Source organism: Hyla sarda, chromosome 7 (genome assembly GCF_029499605.1).
Source record: "Hyla sarda isolate aHylSar1 chromosome 7, aHylSar1.hap1, whole genome shotgun sequence".
Taxonomy (NCBI): Eukaryota; Metazoa; Chordata; class Amphibia; order Anura; family Hylidae; genus Hyla; species Hyla sarda.
Window position 1 is genome coordinate 46,131,378 of NC_079195.1, and position 24,400 is coordinate 46,155,777.

Consider the following 24,400-nt stretch of genomic DNA (forward strand, 5'->3'; position numbering starts at 1 on the left):
ACTGTATTAATCTAAGTTTGTTACTTGTTTTATGTGCTGCGTGTGCTGTATGTGACTGCAGAACACGTAAGTACCTGCTACTTGTGTGCTGTCAAGATATCATTAAATTATATCTATTTAATGTCAGATTGTCAGATTGTCACCTGTAAATTAAAGGGTTTATTCTTTTCCTAGTTAAAGGGGTACTCCAGGGAAAAAAACTTTTTTTTTTTAATTTTTTTTTTTTTTAATTTAAGTTTTTCACCGGAGTACCCCTTTAAGGTGAGATCCCACTCAAACAGCTCATTTTGCTAAGACGGTCTCTGTCTGCGGCACCTCTCCTTTATATCACAAGATACAGGGACCATTTGTTGTTACACATCTATTGTTGACTGAGCCTAAAGAGGGCTTGTTCACACTATGGTAAGTCAAGGGGGGATCCGCCTTGCGTCATACACCTATTGATTTCAGTGGGGTTTGCGCTGTTGGTGGGAGATTGAACATGTTCAATCTTCTGCCGGAATCTGGTAGTAAAAGCTGATAAGTCAACGGGACTTTGTCTTTTGTTTCTTAAAGGAAAACTGTCAGATATTTTCTCCCGCACTATCCACAGGTACTGATGAATAGTGCGGGAGACGCTGATTCCAATGAGCCCTACCTTGCCCGGCCGTTTGCCCGCAATTGTAGTTTTAATCTATGTGTATATCTTGCTGTAACTGGCACGGGCGGGGCTTCTGCAGGTTAACTGGCATAGACGTCAGCGCCGCTTATGAATATTCATCCCCCCTCCCTCCAGTTAGTAGCGGCGAAGAGAGAGAGAACTGGAGGGAGGGGGTATGAATATTCATAAGCGGCGCTGACGTCAGTGCCTGTTAGCTGCATAAGCCCCGCCATTGCAATTACAGCAAGTTTTCCACATAGAATAAAACTACAATGGCGGGCGAACGGCCGGGTAAGGTAGGGCTCATTGGAATCAGCGTCTCCCGCACTATCCATCAGTTTTCCTTTAATTTTGCAGAAAATTCTGTGGAAAATAAGCTTCAATTCAGCATGATTTCTGCTCCATTTACATGGAGGAAAAATGTCGCTGATCCACAGAGGAATTCAACAAGGAAATTTTCTTGCAGAATTCCATTGTGTGAACAGACACAGAGTCTTACGGCTTGTTCACATTTAACGAGGAAAGCTTCCACACTGAATTCTGCTCTTACTGCACTATGGTAAATGGAGCAGAAAATATGCTGAATCAGCGGTTATTTTTTTGTGGCGTTTGCAGCGGATATAACCACTTGAATTCCCATTGACTAATGGTTTCAACCAACTCCAAACTCCTCCATTGGAATAAATTGGTTCTGCCAGCTTCCTCAGTGTTTCATAAACAGTGTGCTTCCAGCTGTTGGAAAACTACAACTGCCCACATGCTCGGACAGCCCAGCATGCCTGGTCGGAAGACTAGGGTGCGCACAGTTGTTGAAGAATTACAACTCCCAGCATTTTAGTCAATGGGACTGTGCTGCAAGGCGTAGTCTGTGCAGATTTCTTCGTGGATTCTGCCTTGCAATTTTATAGTGTGAAGAGCCCTGACAGCATCTTGCATTTCAAGACCTACAGTTGCAAGAAAAAGTATGTGAACCCTTTGGATAATATGGATTTCTTCACAAATTGGTCATAAAATGCGATCTAATCTTCATCTAAGTCACAACAATAGACAATCACTGTCTGCTTAAACTAATAACACGCAAATAATTAAATCTTTTATTGAACACACCATGTAAACATTCACAGTGCAGGTGGAAAAAGTATGTGAACCCTAGACTAATGACATCTCAAAGAGCTAGTTGGAGGGAGGTGTCATCCAACTGGAGTTCAATCAATGAGATTAGATTGTAGGTAGTGCTGGGCGGTATACCGATTCATATTGAATAATTAATTTTTTTTCCTGTACGATATGAATTTTTCCCATACCGCAATACCGGTTGGGCCCCTCCCCCCCCCCCCCCCTCAAATGAATTAATTAACAACCCACAGCGGCTGTCCCCACATCAGGGAACCAATTATATGTGACCCGAGGGCGCTGTTCTGCTTCTCTTCACCCCCCGGTTTTTCCGCCCAACACTGCGCTGTCGCCCACATCGGTGAACTAAGCAGTGTCACCCGGCCGACTCCTTACTTGACAGTGTGCTCAGCTTATCACCGGCCGAGGCGGGACATTGCTTTTGCTGGCGATAGGATGACTGCTCTGTGACAATTCCATCCCCAGCATGAGACCGTTACCGGAGCAACGGGGGAATATAGGAAGGTAATTTAAAGTTTATTTTGTTTATTTTTGCAGTCCGGGCACAAGGAATATGTGGTACAGTTCAAAGTTCCAGCGTCGGCGAACCCCAACTCACAGGAGGAGAGCAGTGCTTGCGTGTGACATATGATTAGTTCCCCGATGTGGGAGACAGCGCAGTGCTGGGCTGTTAAACCGGGGGGGTGGGGGTGGGTGTCACATACTAGAGAAGCAGCGCCCACGGGTCACATGATGATGGGGGGTGGAAATACTGTTAAATACCCTGTAACCGTTACAAAAATACTGTGATACACATTTTTGGTCATGCCGCCCAGCTCTAATTGGAGGTGTTGGTTACAGCTGCCCTGCCCTATAAAAAAAACACCCACCAGTTCTGGGATTGCTTTTCACAAGAAGCATTGTCTGATGTGAATGATGCCTCGCACAAAAGAGCTCTCAAAAGACCTACGATTAAGAATTGTTGACTTGCATAAAGCTGGAAAGGGTTATAAAAGTATCTCCAAAAGCCTTGCTTTTCATCAGTCCACTGTAAGACAAATTGTCTATAAATGGATAAAGTTAAGCACTGCTGCTACTCTCGCTAGGAGTGGCCATCCTGTAATGATGACTGCAAGAGCACAGTGCAGACTTCTCAATGAGGTGAAGAAGAATCCTAGAGTGTCTGCTAAAGACTTAAAAAAGTATCTGGCATATGCTAACATCTCTGTTAGCGAATCTACGATACATAAAACACTAAACAAGAATGGATTAAATGGGAAGATACCACAGAGGAAGCCACTGCTGTCCAAAAAAAAAACATTGCTGCACATTTACAGTTTGCACAAGAGCACCTGGATGTTCCACAGCAGTACTGGCAAAATATTCTGTGGACAGATGAAAGCAAAGTTGAGTTGTTTGGAAGAAACACACGACACTATGTGTGGAGAAAAAGAGGCACAGCACACCAACCCCAAAACCTCATCTCAACTGTGAAGTATGGTGTGGGGTCATCATGGTTTGGGCCTGCTTTGCTGTCTCAGGGCCTGGACGGATTGCTATCATAGAAGGAGAAATGAATTCCCAAATTTATCAAGACATTTTGAAGGAGAACTTAAGGCCATCCACCAGCTGAAGCTTAACAGAAGATGGGTTTTGCTACAGGACAATGACCCAAAGCATATAAGTTAATCAACAACAGAATAGCTTTAACAGAAGAAAATACGCCTTCTGGATTGGCCCAATCAGAGTCCTGACCTCAACCTGATTGAGATGCTGTGGCATGACCTCAAGAAAGAGATTCACACCAGACCTCCCAAGAATATTGCTTAACTGAAACTGTTCTGTAAAGAGGAATGGTCAAAAACTACTCCTGACCGTTGTGGACGTCTGATCTGCAACTATAGGAAACGTTTGGTTGAAGTTATTGCTGCCAAAGGAGGTTCAACCAGTTATTAAATCTAAGGGTTCACATCCTTTTTCCACCTGCACTGTGAATGTTTACATGGTGTGTTCAATAAAACATGGTAAGATTTAATTATTTGTGTGTTATTAGTTTAAGCAGACTGATTGTCTATTGTTGTGACTTAGATGAAGATCAGATCAAATTTTTTGACCAATTTGTGCAGAAATCCATATAATTCCAAAGGCTTCAAATACTTTTTCTTGCAACTGTATCTATAAATGTACCTTTTAGTGCCTTTCCATCTGTCATAAATAAATGTAGTGTACCACCAGACAAGTCCTACCTTCTTTGTTTGCTATTACTGTAGTGCCTGTATGGAGTAAAGAGGCCATAGCAGGTCCATATAGTGCCTTTCCGAGCTTAGAGCCCCTATTTTCACAAGACTTAAAGGTAGGCAGACAATGTAATAGAGCAGTCTGAAATGCTAGCAGAATGCTTGGGTGTATAGGGAGAGGTATTAGCAGTAGAGAGGGAAGGGCTCATTGATGTATAGGGAAAGGTATTGGCAGTAGAAGGAAGTGCTTATGAGTGTATAGGGAGAGGTATATCAGTAGAGAGGGAAGTGCTCATGGGTGTATAGGGAGAGGGAAGTGTGCATGCCGCTGTACAGAGCAATGGTAAAACCTCACTTGGAATATTGTGCACAGTACTGAAGACCCTATCTCCAGAAGGATATAGATACTAGGGATCGACCGATATCGTTTTTTTTAGGGCCGATACAGATACCGATAATCTGTGGAGGTTAGGGCCAATAGCCGATAACTTATACCGATATTCCGGTATAATTTATCGGCTATTTATCCCCCCACGGCACCGCTGCAGATAACTGATTTAAAGCGGGTGCTTTAAATCAATGAACTGCAGCGGCTTTTGCGGTGCCATAGACCGCCGCTGCCCGCTTCCCTCCCCCTGCCTGTCCGGGGGTCCTGAGTCCTATCACCGCACTGCTCCGCTCCGCGCCCCCTACCGCCCCACCGCATCGCACCGCCCCAGCCCCATTGCCTCCCCCTTCCCCGGTTTTATAATTACCTGTTCCCAGGGCCCGGGGTCCACTCTCCACATCTGGCTCCGGTGGCATCCTCCTGAGCTGTCACTGTGCGCACTGACGGTGACGTCGTGTCACGTCACTCGTCATTGCGTAATGCAGGATGCAGCAGGAGCCAGAAGTAGTGTTGACCCCGGGCCCCGGGAACAGGTAATTATAAAACCAGGGATGGGGGAGGCAATGGGGCCGAGGCGGTGCTGTGGGGGGTGCGACACGTTGGGGGGGTGGTCGTGGTGGGGGCGGGGGTGGGTCATTATCGGATTATCGGCAAGGTAATTGCCGATACCGATAATGTCCAAAATCGTGATTATCGGCCGATAATATCGGCCAAACCGATAATGGGTCGATCCCTAATAGATACTTTTGGAGAGAGTTCAGAGAAGAGCTACTAAACTAGTACATGGATTGCAGGATGAAACTTATTAGGAAAGATTAAAGGATCTTAACATGGATACAACAAAGACGGGACAGAGGGGATATGATAGAGACTTTTATACAAATAAAGGAAGTGAAAATGGTAAAGGAGGAGGGGAGATTTAAAAGAAGAAAAATTACAATAGGGCATAGTTTTATATTAGAGAGGAAAGGTTTCTGCAGTAAGATCAGGAAGTATTACTTTACTGAAAGAGTAGTGGATGCATGGAATAGCCTTCCTGCAGAAGCATGCATGGAATAGGCATAAGGTTATACTTCATATTAGATTGGGTCAGGGACTATTCATAATATTTAGAATATTGGGCAGACTGGATTGGCCGGTTCTCATCTGTCCCCACATTCTGTTTCTATAAGCCCACTAATAACTATGATATCTGCCTCTAAGGGCATTAGGGTAGGTTATTGAAAATAAATACCGCCATGTTATTAATCCACCTGCGCACAATATCCAGGTGTCTCGGCAGCTCTCAGTATAGCGGTTGTCACTGGTGAGCGGAGGATTGCAGAGCATTGAAATTCATCGCTGGTTCAGTCCAACAAGCAATTTTCCAGCTTAGACACATTATGTGTGTAGTAAAAGAGTGAATAATGCAAACTGTGAACTGCGTTTTAAACATCTTTATTAATCCAGGGCTGGTTTCTCTTCACGAGCCAGTGGCTCTGCGTTTGTGCGGAAATGCATTTATTGCGTTTTACACTCACTGGGCAGGGGGGTCATTTTGTCACTACTGTACATTAGCCAGGGAACAGTTATGTTTCATTGCCTGTTTAATGCGTCGCTGACAAAGAATTTGGTTTTAAAACCCACTTCCCCACCCCTTTTATTTCAATTTGTCTTTGGCACCCTTGTCAATAATTTACTTTTCATGCTTTTATGTTTGATGAATTTACCTTACGTAACTTACTTGACATCAGAACCTAATGTTTTTTATAATGTGTACAAAAGCTGCAAGTTATAAATTGCACAGAAGTAGGTCAGCAAAAGTAGGAATCCATTGCCTGCTGGCAATCTTATTAAAACTATAATACCCTGTTTTTGTTTCTGCCAGCCTTGCCACTAATATTGAGCTGCAAACATTAAATAAAGGTCACATGGGCCGGCACGCTAATGTCTGCTGGCTGCTCGTATTAGCACACTTTGATTCCCAGATGAAAAAGTCATTCCTGCTTTCTACTTGTTAAATGGGACACACACAGACCGGTCGTGCTGCAATTAACAGTGAGCCTTCTATTTCTTATTGAGAGGGCTTTTCCCAGTCGTGTGGGCTGATCATTGCTTGTAATAAAAAGCAGCACCCTGCAGAGTAGTGTGGTGGGCATCCAGCAGTGCTACGGGCATCTGACCATATGCTGCCAATATCTTTGAAACAAGAGAATTTATCCTGGTTTCTGGAAGCACCCCAAATCTAGACATAATGTTTAAAGTAGGTTAAGGAATCCTTTTATGACCCGAGGGAGACAGATACATACGGTATATAAATCTAATCTTACAAAGAAAGAGTGCTCGGCACAGCTCTCATACGCCCAGATATTGATGTTCAAGGACCAACAGTTAGTGCACCTATAGCGGGGTGCTCAATCCGAAGTACAGAAATAAATGTGACCAAAAAGAAGTAATGATGGCACTCACCACGTACAAGGTGACAGCTGTGTTTATTCGATGATTGGCAGGTTACAGCATGGGGAGGAGGGACGCCAGGAGCCAGCGGCTCCTGGCGTCCCTCCTCCCCATGCTGTAACCTGCCGGTCATCGAATAAATACAGCTGTCACCTTGTATGTGGTGAGTGCCATCATTACTTCTTTTGGGTCACATATATAAATCTATCTAACCAATTTACCATGCTTCTCCCCTTGCTAGTTTTGCCTTTAGGGCTTTGACATCAGAGTTGTAACTAAAAGCTATGGGCAACCTTTAAGATGTTAGTGGTTTCCGGTACTTAAAGTTAAAGGGGTATTCCAGGCAAAACCTTTTTTTATATATATCAACTGGCTCCAGAAAGTTAAACAGATTTATAAATTTCTTCTATTAAAAAATCTTAATCCTTCCAATAGTTATTAGCTTCTGAGGTTTTCTGTCTAACTGCTCAATGATGATGTCACGTCCCGGGAGCTGTGCATGATGGGAGAATATCCCCATAGGAACTGCACAGCTCCCGGGACGTGAGTCATCAGAGAGCAGTTAGACAGAAAACAACAACTCAACTTCAGAAGCTAATAACTGTTGGAAGGATTAAGATTTTTTAATAGAAATAATTTACAAATCTGTTTAACTTTCCGGAGCCAGTTGATATATATAAAAAAAAAAAAGTTTTGGCCAGGAATACCCCTTTAAAAATATTGCACTAAGTTTGAGTCTGCATTTCATTCCTCCATGCATATTCAGACCCCTTATATGCAGTTTGCATTCTGCTTCTAGATTCAGATTTTTCTCATGTGGATGTGTTTTCCCTCTATTAGACCCATCTGGGAAGTTATGATTTTCTTAGTTTTTTTTTTATGTGTCACGTATGTTTCTAAAGTTATTGAAAGCAGAATATTCATTGTGTATGAAAGATAAATTCCTCCCCAGGAGTCTATAGTTTGTTGTGTGTTCTCTGCTTTCTCACCACACTTGTAAAGAGACCAAGAGACTCTCCCCCTGCAATTTGCCTTGTATCTATCTGCCCCCTATCTACATCCTGTGTGAGCTGCTCTCCATGTATGCTCTCCCAACCCTCCACCCATTGACCTGCTGTGTAAAGCCCTCTCTCCCTCCCTGTTGCTATTTATAACACTAAGAAAACAGAAAGCCCATATGACACATTTTGTAGGAAATTTGAATTAAGAATATGTGGCAAGTTGCGTAATTTTGCATTGAAATATTAAATGAATAATAATAAATCATCACTGAAAAACTGTCTGTGGCCATTTAGTTCCCAGGCCTCAATGCCAAATTTTACCAGGGACCCCGACTGTCACTCCTCTTAGGGAACAGAGAGGATCTTTTGTGCCCATTTAGGTTGCATGGCTTGTGTGCAACCACAGTCTTTGCACCCCTTATCATTACATTGGTGTTGTAGTCTTTCCATATTTCTTTGGTCTTTGAGTGATTGTCCTCTATTTTTATTAGTATTCATCTGGCAACATACTAGGCCCATCAGACTTGAGTCAGTCTTAGGGCAAATTTGCACTATGGGAATTTCCATGAGCAGATCTTTTGGAATTGTTACCTAATGTCTGGCTGGACATTAAACGCCATCCCATAGACACTATTGTATTTCCAGACGGATTCATTGAAAAAAGATTAACATGTTTATTCTTTTGGAGAAATGCAATTCCATGTCGGATTTTCTGCTATGGAACTTCTGACGTGTGAACTAAGCAGTGGAATCCTATTGACAGCAATGAGGGGGCTGCTGCAAGTGGCTTCTGCTCTGAGTTTCCGCAAGGAATTTCCATAGTGTGAATGTACCGTACTGTATGTTTTGAAGCACTACATACGTAACAAGGGTTTTTTGATAGCAGACATTTTATGTATTGGCAACACATTTTAAATATCTTTTTGTTCTTTATTTTCCAGAATAAAGTCTTTATTTACAGGGGTAAGGAGTATGAGCGGCGCGAAGATTTTGAGGCTCGACTTTTAACTCAGTTTCCCAATGCAGAAAAGATGAAGACAACATCACCTCCAGGCGATGATTTAAAAAATTCTTCTGGACAATGTATCCTTCAATCTTCCAGTAGGACAGAACTAGAATCTGTTCCATATATATGGATCTGTGTATCTGTGTCTGTGCCAAAATAAGGAAAGAAACAGGGCATGCTTCTCACTTACATAGTTACATAGTTAGTACAATTGAAAAAAAGACACAGTTACAACGGTAGTATTGAAAAAATACTCGTCCATCAAGTTCAACCAAGGAATTGAAGGGAAGGGGTGTGATTTTATAATTCTGCATAAGAATTAATGTTATATTGTTCAAGGAATGTATCTTACCCTCTTTTGAAGTCCTCAACTGTTCCTATTGTGACCAGTTCCTGAGGTATACTGTTATATTAATTCACAGTTCTTATGATAAAGAAGGCGTGTCGCCTCTTGAGACTAAACCTTTTTTTCTCCAGATGGAGCAAGTGCCCACTTGTCCTTTGAGGGAGTTAAACCTGGAACAGTTTTTCCCCATATTTTTTGTATGGGCCGTTTCTATACATTGATCATATCTCCCCAAAGGGAAGGGGTATGGTGAATAAAGGGGAGGGGATTCTATATTTCTACAATTCTTGATGAGGATGAGGTTGTGACAGAAACAAGTTTTCCTATTATTATGCTAAGATTTTCATGATGTGTTCTCCCTATGAGATAGAGAGGACTAAGACATTTTTACATGATCTGGGGACATTTAAATGGGCACAGTCAGATTCAAAAACTTTTTATATCTTGTACATCTTGGCAAAACATTAACCTTTCTAATATACTTAATAAGAAAATGTTATTTCCTTGCATATTAAATCATGACTTTGTCTAAGCTGGAGCACAGGCATGGACAAAGTCCAGTAAGTGAGGGTGGGCTAGCACTCCTCTCTCCTGTCTGATAGCACTCCTCTATGCTCTCTGCTGGCTGATAGGATAGGACAGAGCACAGAGGAGTCCTGTCAGACAGTAGAGAGCACAGAGGAGTCCTGTCAGACAGGAGAGAGCACAGAGGAGTCCTGTCAGACAGGAGAGAGCACAGAGGAGTGCTATCAGACAGGAGAGAGCACATAGGAGTCCTTTCAGACAGGAGAGAGCACAGAGGAGTGCTATCAGACAGGAGAGAGCACAGAGGAGTCCTATCAGACAGGAGAGAGCACAGAGAAGTGCTATCAGACAGGAGAGAGGAGTGCTAGCCCACCCTCACTTACTGGACTTTGTCCATGCCTGTGCTTCAGCTTGGACAAAGCTATGATTTCTATAAAAAGGAAATAACATTTTCTTATGAAGTATATTAGTAAGGTTAATGTTTTGCCAAGATGTACAATGTATACATTTTTTTCTATCTGACAGTGCCCATTTAAGGTTCGTTCCATTTATGATATAGAGAGTACCAGAAAGGTTCCTCTCGTGATCTGTAATAGAACAAGGCATTGTTCTCAGGATGAGAACAGGACGACAATCTTCTCCCATGTTGTGGGGATATTCTTCCCATAATGTGGAGTAGACCAAGGTGCTCTTCTTCCCGATGAGAAGAGGGCTGCATAGCATGTTCCTAATATGATTAAGAAAAGAGAGCAAGATGTTCCTCCTCCTCATTGTTCTTCTGGCAGTAAGATAACTTGCTGCAGCAAGCGACCGCTGTCACGCCCCCTTCCCATAGACTTTGGTAGAGGGGGCGGGGGTGACGTCACGAGGGGGCGGGCGAGACGTCACGAAGGGGCCGGGCGAGACGTCACGAAGGGGCCGGGCGAGACGTCACGAAGGGGCCGGGCGAGACGTCACGAAGGGGCCGGGCGAGACGTAATGAAGGGGCCGGGCGTGACGTCGCGCCCGGCGGCTGCGAACACGGAAGCCCGCACACAGCGATCGGAGTAATGAACTTCCGGACGCTGTGAGCGGAGCTCTGAACTGCAGGGCATCGCAAAACCCCTTTAAGATTTTTAAATAGAAGTAATGTACAAATCGGTGTAACTTTCTGGCACCAATCAATTTGAAAAATTGGTATTCCACCAGAGTACCCCTTTAATAATAGGAACAAAGCAGAAGATCACCGTTTTACTTTGTATAAGAATAAAATACATCCTGAATCCTAAATACATTCTAATAATCCAAAAATTACTCCAACATTTCAGATAAGATTTGTAAAGACAAAAACTATGTCTGGGTCATCTAACAGAATCACATAATAACCATAACTCAGTGCCAAGAACTTTTAGCAATATAAATACTTCAACATTCATTTTTATAGCACAGAAAACTTGCTCTCAGAAGGCTCTCTATGGGCATTTGTCAAGTGGAAGATAGAAAATCCAAGTAAATAAGGCAATGTTTCTTTCCTGGTGCCCTGGGGCACTGCTCACACCCCAGGCCGCAGACAGGAATGCAAAAGAACTGCCATTTGGGCAATGCGTCATGCAGATTAGTAAAGTAATGAACAGTCGTCTAGCTGGTGTGAAGATAAAAAATAAAAAATTTTAATGAGATTTTTATTATATATTTAATTTTTTTATACTTATGGAATTGAATTAACACTTTAGTTCTTATCTTTAATTTTTACAACCAGATATTCAGTGTTTCACAGTAAAACCATTGCTTGAGCTGCCACCGAAGTTCAAGAATAAGCCTGTCGCTGAGCAGATTTTAAGGTATGTACAATCTGCTATTAAAGTTTTCTGCTACTGCTGAAGAGTCTTCCCAACTTATTAAAGGGGTACTCCACCCCTAGACATCTTTTTTCCTATCCATAGGATAGAGGATAAGATGTCTGATCAAAGTGGTCAGAAATTTTAAGCAGCCCTATAGACCCGATCTGCTATCCTGTAAGTAGGGGTTCATTTAAAGGGGTAATCCATGCTTAGAAAAACATGCTCTCTTCCAAAAAGAGGGTTACAGCTATTCTCAGTTTTTGTGTGGTATTACAACTTGGCTCCCATCACTTGATTAGAACTGAGCTGCAATAGGACACACAATCTGAGGATGTGTGGTGCTTCTTTAGGAAGAAAGCCGCTATATTTATCTAATCATGGAAAAATACGACTTTCTTGCAAAAACAGCACTACGCCTATCCATAGGTTGCCTTTGTGGAACAATGCAGATTTGTATGCTATTTATGATCTGTGAAAACCTGGGGTACAACCCCCTAGGGAAGAGTTCCCCAACCTGCAACCAGCTGTTGCAAAACTATAACTTCCAACATGTCCTAAAGCTCAATGTTGTCAGAGAATTCTAAGGTTTGTAGTTCTACAACACCTGGAAAGCCACAGTTTGGTGTACATTGTCCTTGGGGAACAATAATGGCTGCCATTGGTGGCTCAGTCTATTTGGAAACATGTTTCCTTGCTCTACTGGGGTCCTTTATTGAAGTCCAAATAGGACCCACACCTGTGTGCAGTTTGTATGTTCTTCTTGGCTTTCTTTGGGTTTGATAGTTTCTTCCCCATGTTCAAAAACATAGTTTTTTTGGGGTAACTATGAAAATATTATTTGGTGCTGGAACTAATGTGGATCTTTACGGCATAAAGTGTTTCAGACTTCATATATGCAATACGGAACTGAATTAATTTTATGTTAGAAGTAGTTATATATTCAGATCTATAGGTTGTGTATATACATGTATGTAAAATCTTTAGGTTGTGTGTATATACATGTATGATCTATAGAGCGTGTGTGTATTTATGTATGTTATATCTATTGGTCGTGCGCGTGTGTATACAAAATGTGTGTAAAATCTTTAGATTGTGTGCGTATACATGTATGTAAAATCTATAGGTTGTTTTATAAAATTTAAATATAACAGTGACATCAAAAGATCAAAGGAAAAAGACGTTATACTCATGGCCAACTATACATTATACGGCCATGTTAAAGAAAAAACAAATAAATGTAAATATTATATTAACCCCTTCATGACCCAGCCCATTTTCACCTTCATGACCTGGGCATTTTTTGAAAATCTGACCACTGTCACTTTAAACATTAATAACTTTGGAATGCTTTTACTTATCATTCTGATTCCGAGATTGTTTTTTCGTGACATATTCTACTTTATTTTATCGGTAAAATTTCACTGATATTTGTATCCTTTCTTGGTAAAAAATCTAAAAATTTCATGAAAATTTTGAAAATTTAGCATTTTTCTAACTTTGAAAGTCTCTGCTTGAAAGGAAAATGGATATTCCAAATAAATTACATATTGATTCACATATACAATATGTCTACTTTGTGTTTGCATAAAAAAATTGACAAGTTTTTACTTTTGGAAGACATCAGAGGGCTTCAAAGTTCCGCAGCAATTTTCCAATTTTTCTCAAGATTTTCAAAATCTTAATTTTTCAGGGCCCAGTTCAGGTTGGAAGTGGATTTTAAGGATCTTCATATTAGAAATACCCCATAAATGACCCCATTATAAAAACTGCACCCCCCAAAGTATTCAAAATGACATTCAGTAAGTGTTTTAACCCTTTAGGTGTTTCACAGGAATAGCAGCAAAGTGAAGGAGAAAATTCTAAATCTTCATTTTTTACACTCGCATTTTCTTGTAGACCCAATTTTTTAATTTTTACAAGGGGTAAAAGGAGAGAAATCACCCTAAAATTTGTAACTCAATTTCTCTCGAGTAAGGAAATACCTCATATGCGTATGTAAAATGTTCGGTGGGCGCAGTAGAGGGCTCAGAAGGGAAGGAGCGACAATGGGATTTTGGAGAGTGAGTTTTTCTGAAAGGGTTTTTGGGGGGCATGTCCCATTTAGGAAGCCCCTATGGTGCCAGAACAGTGGACCCCCCCCACATGTGACCCCATTTTGGAAACTATACCCCTCATGGAATGTAATAAGGGGTGCAGTGAGCATTTACACCCCACTGGCGTTTGACAGATATTTGAAACGGTGGACTGTGCAAATCAAAAATTTTATTTTTCATTTTCACAGACCACTGTTCCAAAAATCTGTCATACACCAGTGGGGTGTAAATGCTCACTGCACCCCTTATTACATTCCGTGAGGGGTGTAGTTTCCAAAATGGGGTCACATATGGATATTTATTGTTTTGCGTTTGTCAGAACTGCTGTAACAATCAGCCACCCCTGTGCAAATCGCCTCAAATGTACATGGTGCACTCTCCCTTCTGGGCCTTGTTGTGCGCCCCCAGAGCACTTTGCGCCCACATATGGGGTATCTCCGTACTCAGGAGAAATTGCGTTACAAATTTAGAGGGTCTTTTTTCCCTTTTACCTCTTGTGAAAATGAAAAGTATAGGGCAACACCAGCATGTCAGTGTAAAAAATTTATTTTTTTACACTAACATGCTGGTGTAGACCCCAACTTCACCTTTTCATAAGGGGTTAAAGAAGAAAAAGCCCCCCAAAATTTGTAAGGCAATTTCTCCCGAGTACGGCGATACCCCATATGTGTCCCAAAACTGTTGCCCTGAAATACGACAGGGCTCCAAAGTGAGAGAGCGCCATGCGCATTTGAGGCCTGAATTAGGGATTTGCATAGGGGTGGACATAGGGGTATTCTACGCCAGTGATTCTCAAACAGGGTGCCTCCAGCTGTTACAAAACTCCCAGCATGCCTGGACAGTCAATGGCTGTCCGGCAATACTGGGAGTTATTATTTTGCAACAGCTGGAGGCTCCGTTTTGGAAACAGTAGCGTACCAGACGTTTTTCATTTTTTGGGGGGAGGGGGGCTGTGTAGGGGTATGTGTATATGTAGTGTTTTTTACTTTTTATTTTAGGTTAGTGTTAGTGTAGTGTAGTGTTTTTAGGGTACAGTCACACGGGCAGAGGTTCACAGCAAGTTTGCCGCTGGAAGTTTGAGCTGCAGCGCAAAATTTGCGCCATCTCAAACTTGCAGCACTCACTGTAAACCTCCGCCCATGTGAGTGTACCCTGTACATTCACATTGGGGGGAGGGGGCAAACATCCAGCTGTTGCAAACTCCGAGCATGCCCTTTGGCTGTCCGTGCATGCTGGGAGTTGTAGTTTTGCAACAGCTGGAGGAACACTGGTTTGGAAACACTAAGTTATGTAATAAACTTTCAAGTGTTTTGCAACCAAACTTAGTGTTTCCAAACCAGTGTGCCTCCAGCTGTTGCAAAACTACAACTCCCAGCATGCATGGTCTGTCAGTGCATGCTGGGAGTTATAGTTTTGCAACAATTGCAACAGCTGGAGGCACTGAGGTAGGAAACGGACAATGTTTCCCAACTAGTGTGCCTCCAGATGTTGCAAAACTACAACTCCCAGCATGCCCAGACTGCCAAGGCATGCTGGAAGTTGTAGTTCGGCAATATCTGAAGGATCAGATGTTGCTGAACTACAACTTCCAGCATGCCTGGGCAGTCTGGGCATGCTGGGAGTTGTAGTTTTGCAACATCTGGAGGTCCACAGTTTGGAGACCACTGTATAATGGTCTCCAATCTGTGCTCTTCCAGATGTTAGAGAACTACAACTCCCAGCATGCCTGGACAGACTGAGCATGCTGAGATTTGTAGTTTTGCAACATCTGGAAGAGCACAGATTGGAGACCATTATACAGTGGTCTCCAAACTGTGGACCTCCAGATGTTGCAAAACTACAACTCCCAGCATGCCCAGAAAGCCAAAGGCTGTCTGGGCATGCTGGGAGTTGCAGTTTTGAAACTCTCAGAGGCAGCAGTGAGATCGCTTTACGGCGATCTCACTGCTGCCAATGAAGATGCCGCACTGCTGCCGGAAACTCACCTCCGGGACGCAGCGCAGCCAGGACCGCACCGAGGACGTCGGGACCGCACGGAGGACGCCGGGACCGCTCGGGACACCGCTCCGACGGGTAAGTGACGCCGGGGGACGGGACAGGGACACTTAGCAGAGCGGTGTGTGTCCCGATCCCCGTGATCGGGACTTACACACCGCGCTGCTAAGTATTTTCATAGCGAAACGCTGCTATCAGCTAGTCAGATTTGACCAGCTGATAGCAGCGATCGCTGGGGGGGGGTGGGGGACGAAACCCCCCGTGGTCGCACAGTAAGATGGCTGGCTATCAGTGATAGCCACCATCTTTCCGGGCGCTGCGGGATGCCGCGAGTAGCGGCAGTAATGTCCATGACGTACCTGTATGTCATGGGTCGGGAACACCTTGCCACCCATGACGTACAGGTATGTCATAGGTCGGGAAGGGGTTAACTATCCCGTCTCTTGCCCTTAACACACAATAGCTGACTGACTCCCTCTCCTTCTACCATCCACCCCCCCATTTCCCCGACCCCCCCCCCCCCCGATCCCTCCCTTGTCTCTCCTCTCTCTTCCCCGTCCTCTCCTCTGTCTCTCCTTCTTCCAGACCCTTTTAGCCTGACTCGCTCATGATTAACTCATATTCTGCAGTATTTCGAAAACGTTTCCACTCATGCCATGTACTTATGGACTCAGTGTCCATATCTCTGTTTGTCAATCTCAGGTTCTCCAGGTACATGGCATCATTCACTCTAGTACACCATAAAGACACCGTTGGACCCTTTTTCTGTCTCCAGAAAAATGAGATACAATTTCTTGTTAACATTACAAGAAAGCTGAGCAGAGAATATCTGTAACTTTTCATAGATATGTCGCTATACTGTAGCAAGAAGCTGTAGTTCCAAGTCCCTCTCCCGCACGTGTTTTATTGGGGCCCATTGACAAACACATTTCTTCAAATTTAGTAATGTTCACTGAATATTGTTCCGGTTTTGGGATAAATTGAATGTAGTGTTTTAACTGTATGGTCCTCCAAAACCCCAGCGGTGTGGGTGAGCTTATTCTGGCCACATCTACCCAATTATTATGTGAGTGTATATCCCTCAGATGGATAGAACTCAATCTACCTATGCTAGGTGGGGTAATTTACATACAGTAGGGTCTTCACATACATCTAAAGTGGAACCTATTGTCTGATGTTTCCTCAAGCCCATGTTTTCAACCTCTTTACTCCATGAGAGGCAGTTCAACAGGATTTTTGTTCCCCCCTTTCCACCGTAACCCAGAGTTTTGGGTCTACCCTTCTGCACCACTCAACCACTCTTGCAAGATTCACTGCTCCACAGTACCCCTTTAATTCTGGAGGGCCTACTCCTCCTTTTTCCTTAGGCCGGCACATTACTTCTCTCTTTGTTCTTGATTTTCTCCCTCCTCATATACACTCGTTTTGTATTGTTGCCATTTCCTTAAAAAAGGCGTATGGCAGTTTTACTTGGAGACACTGGAAACGATATTTGAAAAAATCGTCATCTTATATAACGCACATCGGATGCCAGATCACCATTTCTGGCTCTGGTGTCGAACTGAGTTAATCAGAGGGGCAAGTTTTTAACTGTTTAGGTCTCTCCTATCTGCTGCAATCCAGACCCCCAATAATTTAACCGCTTGTGTTGCCCATTTAAATTTAAAGGTTCTTTGTAGATGACATACCGTATCTTTTGTAAGCGAGATGTTCAGCGCTTCTGATTTTCCGAAATGTATCTTAAAATTGGAAAATCTAGTATATTTTTCAATTTCTTGCATTACTGTTGGTAGTGTAACTAGAGGTTTTGGGATAAAGAATATCAAATCGTCTGCATACGTGGCCACTTTGTGAGTAATCCCCTGTACCATTACTCCCCCCAGATCTCCATTCCTTCTAATTATGCATAAAAAAGATTCCAGTACCAGAATGAAGATCAGGGGGGAGAGCGGGCACCCTCTATAGGTTTTGTGTGTATACAAGTATGTAAAATCGAGTGTGTGTATACATGCATGCATATCTATAGGTTGTGTGTGTATATACATGTATGTATATCTATAGGTTGTGTGTGTATATACATGTATGTATATCTATAGGTTGTGTGTGTATATACATGTATGTAAAATCGAGTGTGTGTATACATGTAAACATGGAAACTATAGACCGGTAAGTTTAACGTGCATTGTGGGTAAATTGTTTGAAGGACTTATAAGGGATTACATACAGGAATACATAGGGGATAATTGTATTATAAGTGATAGCCAGCATGGGTTTACTAAGGATAGAAGTCTTCAAACCAATCTAATTTGCTTTTATGAAGAGGTGAGTAGAAGCCTTGACAGAGGAATGGCTGTGGATATAGTGTTTCTGGATTTTGCTAAAGCATTTGATACTGTCCCTCACAGACGTCTGACAGGTAAGTTAAGGTCTTTGGGTTTGGAAATTTTAGTTTGTAACTGGATTGAACACTGGCTCATGGATCGTACCCAGAGAGTGGTGGTTAATGATTCGTACTCTGATTGGTCCCCGGTTATTAGTGGTGTACCCCAAGGTTCAGTACTGGGACCGCTGTTGTTTAATTTATTTATCAATGATATAGAGGATGGTATTAACAGCTCTGTATCTATCTTTGCAGATGACACCAAGCTTTGTAGCACGGTACAGTCTATAGAGGATGTGCATAAGTTACAAGATGACTTGGATAGACTAAGTGTCTGGGCATCCACTTGGCAAATGAGGTTCAATGTGGATAAATGTAAAGTTATGCATCTGGGTACTAATAACCTGCATGCATCGTATGTCTTAGGGGGGATTAAACTGGCAGAGTCACTGGTAGAGAAGGATCTGGGTGTACTTGTAGATCACAGACTACAGAATAGCATGCAATGTCAGGCTGCTGCTTCCAAAGCCGGCAGGATATTGTCATGTATCAAAAGAGGCATGGACTCAAGGGACAGGGACATAATACTCCCCCTTTATAAAGCATTGGTACGGCCTCACCTGGAATATGCTGTTCAGTTTTGGTCACCTGTCCATAAAAGGGACACTGCGGAGTTGGAAAGGGTGCAGAGACGCGCGACTAAACTAATATGGGGCTTGGAACATCTTAGCTATGAGGAGCGATTAAAGGAGTTACAATTGTTTAGTCTTGAGAAGAGACGTTTAAGGGGGGATATGATAAACGTATATAAGTATATTAATGGCCCATACAAAAAATATGGAGAAAAACTGTTCCAGGTTAAACCCCCCCAAAGGACGAGGGGGCACTCCCTCCGTCTGGAGAAAAAAAAGTTTAGTCTCAAGGGGCGACACGCCTTCTTTACCGTGAGGACTGTGAATTTATGGAACGGTCTACCTCAGGAACTGGTCACAGCAGGAACAATTAACAGCTTTAAAACAGGATTAGATACATTCCTGGAACAAAATAAGATTAATGCTTATGAAGAAATATAAAATCTCATCCCTTCCCCAATATCGCGCCACACCCCTACCCCTTAATTCCCTGGTTGAACTTGATGGACATATGTCTTTTTTCGACCGTACTAACTATGTATGTATATCTATAGGTTGTGTGTGTATACATGTATGTATATCTATAGGTTGTGTGTGTATACATGTATGTATATCTATATGTTTTGTGTGTATACATGTATGTATATCTATAGGTTGTGTGTGTATACAAGTATTTAAAATCGAGTGTGTGTATACATGTATGTATATCTATAGGCTGTGTGTGTATACATGTATGTAAAATCGAGTTTGTATATAAATGCATGCATATCTATAGGTTGTGTGTATACATGTATGTAAAATTTAGTGTGTGTATACATGTATGTATATCTATAGGTTGTGTGTATGAATGTGAAATCTATAGATTGTGTGAGTATCCATGTATGTATATCTTTAGTGTGTGTATAAATCTATGTAAAATCTATACGTTATGTGTATACAAGTCTATAGGTCGTGTGTGTATACATATATGTAAAATATATAGGTCATGTGTGTGTATTCACATGTATAGATATCTATACGTTGTGTTTGTATACATTTATGTAAAATCTATAGACCATGTGTGTATACATGTATGCTAAATGTATAGTTTGTGTATAAATGTATGGAAAATCTATTGACCAGTGGTCTTCAACCTGCGGACCTCCAGATGTTGCAAAACTACAACTCCCAGCATGCCCGGACAGCCAACGGCTGTCCGGGCATGCTGGGAGTTGTAGTTTTGCAACATCTGGAGGTCCGCAGGTTGAAGACCACTGCTATAGACCATGTGTGTATACATGTATGGTAAATGTATAGTTTGTGTGTGTGTATAAATGTATGTAAAATCTGTCGTGTGTATAGGTGTAAAAGCTATAGGGACTGTGTGTGTGTGTGTGTATACATGTATGTAAAATCTATAGGAATTTCTGAAAAATGACATTGCAGAAATGCCCTTCCGGTTTTCAATGAGATGTCTCTGGGTTAAGCTTGTGTTTTGTTCATCTAGTAAGCTAGAATTACTCATTTTTGTGATCATACAGTAATCCCCAATAGGGTTGTAAATAGTGGAGCAGATGCAGGAGGAGTCTTACGTAACAGTAAAGCAGGCCTGGCTCCCCCGTGCTGCCCTGTATGCACACACGTAGGAGGATGAAATCTCTGCGTAGCTCAGTAACCCTGCAGGGCAGAACGCTGCGCCTCCATCACACTCTGTTCCCATTCCTCTCCAGAGAATGGAAGGTAAAGCGAAGTGTTAATGAACTGCCTTAAAATTCACATTCACGTTTTGTAAATAGGAGAAATATACAGGGACATTTATATGGCTCCGCATTTACGGTTTCATAGTAATCGCTTATATACTTCTCTGATGATTTTGCACTCCCTCCCATACCCCTCTCATAAAATAGCGATGCGGTTTTATTATTCCTACTGGATTATATGAAGAGATGAATCTGTACTTTATCCTACGGCACGGTTTCCCAACCAGTGAGCCTCCAGCTGTTGCAAAACTACAACTCCCAGCCTGCCTGGACTGTCCGGGCATGCAGGGATTAGTAGTTTTTCAACAGCTGGAGGCACACTTGTTGGAAAACACTGTCTTAGAGAAAGTAGAATTAAAGGGCCTGTTATATATGAATTCTTGCATTTATTCTCCCCATTATGTGTCATATTAAAGGAGATCTGTGGAACTCATTTTGTATAATCCCCTGTGCCCAGGCTGCAGAAAGTAACAAAAAAAAACTTTAGCTCACCTTCCTACGTTCCCCCCGTTGCTCCATTATTGGTGTCTCGGTCCTCCGGTGATGGGCTTCTTCCTGGGGAAGGTGACTGATACTATTCTCAGCGATCTCCCGCCTCGGCCTGTGATAGGCTGAGGGCACTGTCCTGTAAGGAGCCTGGGCAGCAGGGAAAAGCCGGGGCCCGGGTTCCTTACATGACAGTAGGAAGGTGATTTAAAGTTTTTTGTTTTTGTTACTTTTTGCAGCCGGGCACAGGGGATTATAAAAAAAATAAATAAAAATGTGTACCACAGATCTCCTTTAAGATGTGCTCTGCCCAACAACTCCTGCACAAAATGACGTCACTTTAGTTGTTTATATCGCAATCGCAAAGCCATGAATGCTTTATACTTAATACAAAGTTCAATCAATAATTCTACATACTTAAAAGTCACTAGGGAAGCCCCCCCCCCCCCCCCCCCCCCCCCATCAGACTCCATGCTCGGTTTTCTTCTAGTAACGCGCAGAGATTAGGGAGTTATTGAATTATCTAAAGATAAGGGAGGTTTGTGCAGCAGCCTCATGATACACATGGCTGCCCGAGGCCAAGTAATAGCCTGAGATAGCCCCTTAGATGTGGGTCCGCGGGGAATCCGCACAAAGCCTTGTTTTCTTCACCAATCATTAGAAAGTGCTGAGCGTAAGGACAGAATTAAAAGTCGACTAAATGATTGTTTGCACATCATCTGCTTTCAGCCGTGTATGGGGAGATAGGTACAGTCTGCTATGACACATTTCAATTTGTTAAGTTTATGAAAGCAAGGAATTTCAATATTGTAATGCGTAATGGAATAATGGCTTTATAATTACTGATAGGCGCTTCTCCATGTAAAATCTCTCTCGCCCTACTTAACCATAACCTTTCCTAACAAGATGTACAGTCAGCCAGTATAGACGTGCATATATAGGTATAGCATTCCTTTAATCTGGCGTCCTATAATATATAATGCTTTATTAAGCTGTTGACACGACGGAAAAAATTCACAGAATGCCCAAAAAATAAACACAGGCAGGCATTCCGCAAATCTAAATGTTCTGCCGGCTCTATGACCGCTCGGAAATGTGCCGTCTCCATAGACAGCAATGCATTTCCGAGCAGAATCCGCAGAAATAATGAATGTGTTTCTGCCTCAGCAGAATCCTATTGAAATTTCTGAGCTAAACTTTTCCACGGAATTCTGTTTGAAATTCGGCCATGTGAACATGGCCTTATACAGCGCAGGCTTCTAGCTCTGCTCTGCAGTATAATGTGGAATTTCCAAGAAAACTAGGTCCTGTTCACACTAGAATCAGGTTTCTATTTCATGAGGCTAGAATGGCAGAAAAAATGGTTTATAACCAAATGTCAGTGATCCCAAATGTCCCTGGTTTAAAAAAATAATGATAAAAATCTGCAGAAATCCTGCAGTGGTTAATCTGCTAAAATTTTGGCTGGGTGGAAGCAATTTACGTAAGTGGCGGAGTTACCAATATATTTGTGCTTCTACAGCAGTGGTCTCCAAGCTGTGGACCTCCAGCTGTTGCAAAACTACAACTCCCAGGATGTGTGGACAGCTGGGCATCCTGGGAGTTGTAGTTTTGCAACAGCTGGAGGCCCACAGTTTAACCCTTAAGGACCGAGGGTTTTTCCGTTTTTGCATTTTCGTTTTTTCCTCCTTGCCTTTAAAAAATCATAACTCTTTCAATTTTGCACCTAAAAGACCATATGATTGCTTATTTTTTGTGCCACCAATTCTACTTTGTAATGACGTCAGTCATTTTGCCCAAAAATCTACAGCGAAACGGAAAAAAAAATCATTGTGAGACAAAATTGAAAAAAAAAATGCCGTTTTGTAACTTTTGGGGGCTTCCGTTTCTACATAGTAAATTTTTCGGTAAAAATGACACCTTATCTTCTGTAGGTCCATACGATTAAAATGATACCCTACTTATATAGGTTTGATTTTGTCGTACTTCTGGAAAAAATCATAACTACATGCAGGAAAATTAATACGTTTAAAATCTTCATATTCTGACCCCTATAACTTTTTTATTTTTGCGCATATGGGGCGATATGAGGGCTCATTTTTTGCGCCGTGATCTGAAGTTTTCAGCGGTACCATTTTTGTATTGATAGGACTTATTGATCTTATTGATTTTTATTCATTTTTTCATGATATAAAAAGTGACCAAAAATGCACTATTTTGGACTTTGGAATTTTTTCGCGCGTATGCCATTGGCCGTGCGGTTTAATTAATGATATATTTTTATAATTCGGACATTTCCGCACGCAGCGATATCATATGTTTATTTTAATTTTTATTTACACAGTTTTTTTTTCATGGAAAATGGGGGGTGATTCAAACTTTTAATAGGGAAGGGGTTAAATGATCTTTATTCACTTTTTTTTCACTATAACACTGCACACACTGATCTTTTACATTGATCACTGGTTTCTCATAGGAAACCAGTGATCGATGATTCTGACGCTTGACTGCTCATGTCTGGATCTCAGGCACTGAGCAGGCATTCGGCGATCAGACGGCGAGGAGGAAGGTAGGGATCCTCCAGCTGTCCTATAAGCTATTCAGGATGCCGCGGTTTCGCCACGGCTATCCCTAACAGCTCCCTGAGCTAATCGGCATGCTTTCACTTTCACTTTAGACGCGGCGTTCAACTTTGAACGCCGCATCTAAAGGGTTAATAGCGCGCGGCACCGTGACCAATGCCGCGCGCTATTAGCCACGGGTCCCGGCCGTTGTTAGAGGCCGGGCCCGACCCGCTATGACGTGGGGCCACGCCGTGGCCCCGCGTTATAGATCGGGAGCGGACTCATTACGTACCGGTACATCATGTGTCCTTAAGGGGTTAAAGGGGTTATTCAGGGGAAAAAAACTTATATATATATATATATATATATATATATATATATCAACTGGCTCCAGAAAGTTAAACAGATTTGTAAATTACTTCTATTAAAAAATCTTAATCCTTTCAGTACTTTTTAGCTGCTGAAGTTGAGCTGTTCTTTTCTGTCTAAGTGCTCTCTGATGACACCTGTCTCGGGAACTGTCCAAAGTAGAAGCAAATCCCCATAGCAAACCTATTCTACAGTACTCTGTGCAGATATGTCAGTAGAGAGCACTATGGAAAGACAGAAAAGAACAAGTCAACTTCAGCAGCTGATAATTCTTGGAAGGATTAAGATTTTTTAATAGAAGTAATTTACAAATCTGTTTAACTTTCTGGAGCCAGTTGATATATATAAACAAGTTTTTTCCTGGAATACCCCTTTAAAGACCTCTGTTCTGCAAAGGGGGGAGGCTCCTGCTGCAGCCAGACACAGCCCAGACAGCGACATGGCTGATCTCCTGGGGCAGATAGGAAAGATTTCTTTATATATTTAGTTTTAATTTCAATATAAGGTAAGGTTTTAAATGGCAAAAACTTACCAGGAAAGGTTAGGCTGGGTTCACACCACGTTTTCTTAAATACGGTACCCGTATACGGTTGGGAGGAGGGGGGCGGGGCTTAATCGCGGCGCCCGCAC

At 42.3% G+C, this 24,400-nt stretch overlaps 1 protein-coding gene across 1 annotated transcript in view; it reads left to right on the top strand.

The window, feature by feature from the left end:
* The window catches only part of DOCK1 (dedicator of cytokinesis 1), a 439,672-nt gene that overhangs the window by 381,109 nt on the left and 34,163 nt on the right, over positions 1-24,400 (top strand). Inside the window, exons 41-42 of the mRNA XM_056528878.1 lie at positions 8,757-8,898; positions 11,431-11,512. Of these exons, the coding sequence (XP_056384853.1) occupies positions 8,757-8,898; positions 11,431-11,512 (224 nt within the window). The remainder of the gene's footprint in view (positions 1-8,756; positions 8,899-11,430; positions 11,513-24,400) is intronic.